The sequence below is a fragment of the Chanos chanos genome, chromosome 4 (assembly GCF_902362185.1).
Source record: "Chanos chanos chromosome 4, fChaCha1.1, whole genome shotgun sequence".
Lineage (NCBI taxonomy): Eukaryota > Metazoa > Chordata > Actinopteri > Gonorynchiformes > Chanidae > Chanos > Chanos chanos.
The window spans coordinates 6,321,007-6,326,534 of NC_044498.1; the positions used below are offsets into that span (position 1 = coordinate 6,321,007).

The window sequence follows — 5,528 nt, forward strand, 5'->3', positions numbered from 1 at the left end:
AGTCATGAATATGAACATTTGTCTGTATAGGAGCGAATTATAGTCTGCGCTTTCACTGAGATGGGATCAGGTTTCTCTCTCTAAAGTCTAAAGGTAAAATCAACATTTTGTGGATGAGATTTGACCCACAACACAAGTTCCTGTTTTAATATACTTTATTGCTAATCCATTTATGAACACGACAGCTTCAAACCAGTATATTCTTTCAATCCTTATAAAAGCAAACAAAATATAAACACTTATGGTTTATTTTGCAGATTTAGTTCCACACGAGCAGTAATAATTCCAGCAGTGGGTACCACTTTAAACAGAAGCGTCCGCCCAGAATCTGATAAGGTAGTTTAACGGGTCACTGTGCTGTCTGTCGTCGTTTGGTACAGTGTTGGGGGGAATATGGCAGATTTGCTACATAAAGTTACCGACGTAGAGATAGATCCAGACGGGAAATTTAAGTATATTTTGGTGAGGGTAAAAGTTAAAAACGGAACGGATCATAAAGATATAGTGAGGGGTACTAAAAGTGCCGAGTACCACAGTAAGTTTGCTGCCCTAGAGTTTGCTTGCTAGCAAACAGCTTCTACCCAACAAGCATGGTGGAGAGCTAGCTTTTCACATGGCTGTTCCAAACACTCTGTGGATAGTCAAGCTTTATTTTAAACCTGCCTTTGGCCGAGCAGTCGATTCCGACTGTAGAAGATCCATTAAAAACAGAAATCGCCTTACTGTATCCCGCATTGTTGTGTGCTGTCGGCTAAATTTAAACCCCGCATCGAGTCACGTGCCCAGTAACTGACAGCTGCCAATAAAAATGGGCAAAGATTTGCAACGGCCTCTGCTTTGACGTTCACTGGTTGACCTTAATTATTTTCTTCATTTCGTAACTGCTCGTTGCACTCCTTTTCTTTGCTAGACCATATATTTGAGAAGGTAAATCCTGCAATGGAGGCTCTCGGATTGGAGTGCAGCTGCCTTGGCGGAGGCAAAATAGAGCACAACAGCAAAGAGAAGAAACTGCGGGTGTTTGGAGAATCCACGGTTACTGTCCTCAGATATCTAACTTCTTACGTTATCTTAAGTTATGCTCTCTCATGGAGAAAGTTTCTTTATTTGTACATACAACTTGGCCTGAGTTCTTCTTCTTCCTCTTCCTCTTTTTGTTGTAGGGCTATGGCAAGGCTGACCATGCAGTGACTGTGGAAAAGCTGAAACTCGTCTTCAAAGACTATGAGATCACTTGGTCAGATGACAAAAAGTAGTTATTGTCCTATTTTTTGCCACTTCTGCAGCGCCAACATCTTAAGGAATTTTGTGGTTCTACTTATTTATTTACTCAAGTAATTATGTGTTCTAAACCAGTTCAGTTTACATTTCATGAATTCGGCTTTGTTCAGTTTAATGGGTGTTCCTTCTATAAAAATCATTACCTTTGGGAACTTTTTCAATAACCTTTGGGAACTTATTTTTCAATAAATGTTCTTTGCCTTGACCTTTGCCTTTCTGTAGTTTTCCAAGAAATACTCTTTCTCTGAGTCAGACCTGAGACATTGTGATGATTCAGAAAACGTTCAGGATTTGAATGGTATGGTATTTCCCCTACAATGTAGTTTTTGTGTTGTATAAATCCACACTCAGACACTCTGGGCATGGCACAGACATATTAGAGAACATATCCTGTCTCCATAGTAAAAAACCAAATCAGTATGGGGAACCAGATATGAAACCCAGAGAGAGTGGCCAAACCATGCATTATCTAATCTACTCACTTTCAGTCTGAAACCACTTTCTCTTGGGTGGATACAAATAGGGGAAAAAAGACTAGGTATAACGTTGACATTGTATGTATAGAAAAATAAACGTATCCAGTCTGTACCTTCATTACAGTGGTCCCCTGATATGGAAATAATGTCCTGTTCCTTGTTTTTTGTTTATTTTGGGTTTTTTTAATCTAATGCAAACAATGAATTCCAAACAACATTGAACAGATACTCCTGCACAAACATTGTACCATTAATGACCTTGTTTGGGAAACACTTTTTATGAATTTGTTTTCCATCCCAGTTTTGCCAAGCTCAGGCCTGTTTCCTGTATCCTGTGGCACTCAGTTTCAGAGCAGACAACACAAGCTCTTATTATCTGTTATAAAAGACTCCGTGTTTGGAAGGACCACTTTTGTTCCAGTCTTTTTTCGCTACAGTTTGACAAATCGGAGGTTTCTAAAAGTTTGGGGGGAAAAAAAGGGATTTAAACCAGATCTGAAATCAGATTGCGAAAAGACATTTTAAATTATCAACCCAAAGTGTATGTAAATGTAAAGTGCTCCTGTCTCCCAGAGCATGGTAGACTTCAGTGGGAATGCAGAAACGTTCATGATACACTTTGTATATTACTGAGCAGCATTGTTCTGTGGAAAACACAGTGAAACTAGGTCTCCATACACATGTCTGTTGGTCAGTGTAAAGGCTCTGAATGGTAGAGGAGACTCTTGTGTTTGTTATCCCACTTGAAATTTGATTTGCTGTTGTGAAGTAATGGGACTCTGTGGGAGTAATATTTTGGGATGATGTCCAGTTATGGGTCTTATCAGGTGGAAAGCTACGGGCACTGTGGTGTGCGATTAGAACGGCGTGACAAACAATAGGAAAAAGACATTTTATGTTGAACCCCCATTCCTGTCCGAGAGACTACTTTAACTGTTATGGAAAACAGTTAGATCTGTGATAAGTACCGGTTGCTTTTATTTTTAATGTATGCTTTTACACGCGGTAAAGGAACTGAGACATATTCCTCTCTCCTGGCTATGTGTAATGAGATTTTATGCAAAATAAATATTTCCCCAAGTGGTTTGCACTGATTTCCATTTTCCCAGAACATGGCAGCATATTTTAAATGGTGTAAACACATGAAATTGGCATTGTTTGTGGATAAAGTCCAAATGAACAAGTGAAAAGATCCCTACAGGATCACCTGTTATATTATCATAAATCATAAATTCATCATAAACCAGAGTTGAATTTGACAGAATTCCTTAGTGTTCATGAACTAGTCATGCAACTGTATTGGGACATTGCGTTGAAAAGGAAGCCATACGACTTAATCAATTAACCAGAAACTAAGATTTGGTGTAACTTTGAATTGGAGCTGAATTTGATTGATTTGTAGAACAACCAGTCTCTTGATACAGAGACCACTTGTAATTTTGACTTCAACACAGAGAACTCAATTGTTCTTAAGAGAGTGTGGCCCTGTTAACAAGCAACTATTACGTTCCTGTTCTCCAAACAATTCTCACTTCAAGGCCTCTGGGAACAACGGAGATGTATTTTGCAGGTGGTGACTGAATGTCGAGAGATATTATCGTCTTTTATTAAGAACTCTTCCTCCCGGGAGAATGTGGAATGAGTCTTGCTGAACAACATTTGGATGGGGAAAAAGAGAGAAAATTCTCATTAATGTTGGTAGATATTATTAACCTGATAAAATCAGTTAGTAATATGAATTTGTGAGAGTCTGTTATCGGTTTAATTTACTTGTTTTTCACAAGTGGTTCAAATAGTCGGATCCTTTTTGTTGGATCCTCCTTTTCTATGTCTTCGTTTTTTTTTTGTTTTTTTGTTTTAATTCTCAACTATAGGTATTGAACTCTGACACTACAGTGAGAATGGAATGCCTTACAACCTGTTCTGGCAATATTCTCAGTTGTGACCATAGTGTTAATTGATGACATTTATTAATTTATGATTAAAATGGTTAATTAAAATGATTCATTTCCAGTTATGTGAACCAGCATACAGTTTAAACAGACCTGATTCCAACCTGTAAAAACACACACACACAAACAAAAACAGAAGAGTATATTCTGTATAATTACAAAGAGCCCAAAAACAATAAGTTTGGTTCATTGTATGTAGTTTTGTCCTTGTCTTGCCCCTTCCCTAACTGAATTAATATGAATTCCATATAATCCGTTTAGTCAGTGGAGTCCCATCATCCAACGTTAATTCTCTTAAATTGGCAAGACTCAGGTGGATCTCTGGATTCTCGTAAACGAAGGCTAGGCAGTTGCCAACGGCAAGACATTTGAAGCAACAATTTCCTCTGAGAGAGTGAGTTTATCAGCAGGACTTCCTGCAGACATCAGTGCAGTTACCAGATAGACCAAAATGAGACACACTACTCACTCCAAATTCGGCCAAGAAATTTTAATTAATTGATTAATCTTTTATGTATTTATTTATTTTTCTTTTTTAGAGAGGTGTATGTTTGGTGGAGCAGAGAACTCATTTCTTATCTGCTGAGTAAGTTGGCGCAAGCACAGCATTAACGTTTTCAACAGAATCTGGGAGAAGAATTGCTAATCCCGTTACACACTCATTTCTTAACGGAAACTGGGCGGCCTTGGGTCCCCTGACATTAGCTAGTCTGAAAGTAAGTGACAGAAGGCAGGTGCAGTTTCTTTTCTTAGCCAATAGTTTGACTCATATTCCGACGAGGATTGGCATTACCATTCTAATCAGTGTCCAAAGAGCGCTTAAAAGTACTTACTTAGTGTATATTAGCTTCTTTTTCAAAAACAGAAATAGATAGGGTTCTGCTTAAATAGTAAATATCACTAGTAAATATTTTATTAAAAATAAACACTAATAAATTATCAGCAGTTTAAAGATTATCTGAGGTTGAGAATAAGGGTCAGTTTTCAGAGAAAGATCGTGAAGTTTCCCAGAACATTCCAATTTTAAAAAAAGAAAGAAAGAAAGAAAGAAAGAAAGAAAGAAAGAAAGAAAGAAAGAACAGGAAAGATACTTCTAAAAATATTTGAGACATTTCCGAGGGAGACTTTCTTGTTCCAAAATAATGTCCTTTTGAACACTGTATAGTTCCACTTTCCACAATGTTTTCAAACTTGTTTCAGGATTATTCCAATAAGCAGCAAAGGCTGTGGTAGAAATCAGACCTCTGTGAAGATTGCATACACTTTTCTTATTCATGTACATGTCTAGCTACTCCAAAATTCTTGTTATGTCCATAAGTTGATGCGCTTTTGCTCTCTTCAACGAAGAAAGGTCGCCTCGCAATTGATTGGATAGAAATGAACCCTGATGGAAATCGACCAATCAGTAACGAAAGTGCTAAGACTATGTTGAATTATGAGACATTTCTTACACAAGGGCGCGAAACTTTGAGCCGTACCATTAATTTCCGCTGTATAACGCACATATGTTGTCAAGATACTTTGAATACTCAACGTTACCATAATTTAACGTGTGCTTTTAACGCGTTCTTTTTTGTGTAATTGCATAGTGTTTCCTGTGCTTGCAGGCAGCTTAACATTTTTCCTTTCGAAACCGTACTCGCTAATGAAGTCAAGCAGGTTTCAAAGAAACTGGATGCTGAACATATAAAAAACGCCGAGTACCTGTGGACTAATATTGAATGAATAATGAAGTTCACCTCACTTCTTGGAAGCTAAAATAGTTTACGCATGCTTATGTGTCGTTCCTGTTAATGTCCAACAAAGACGGTAAGTTCAA

General features: G+C 37.7%; 1 protein-coding gene across 1 annotated transcript; it reads left to right on the forward strand.

The window, feature by feature from the left end:
* Positions 1-372: 372 nt before the first annotated feature.
* On the forward strand, positions 373-1,808 carry si:dkey-51e6.1. Its single transcript, XM_030771523.1, has 3 exons — positions 373-535; positions 911-1,035; positions 1,164-1,808. Exons 1-3 carry the CDS (start codon positions 394-396, stop codon positions 1,254-1,256), a joined length of 360 nt encoding a protein of 119 aa, XP_030627383.1. The 5' UTR covers positions 373-393; the 3' UTR covers positions 1,257-1,808.
* The last annotated feature ends 3,720 nt before the right edge of the window (positions 1,809-5,528 follow it).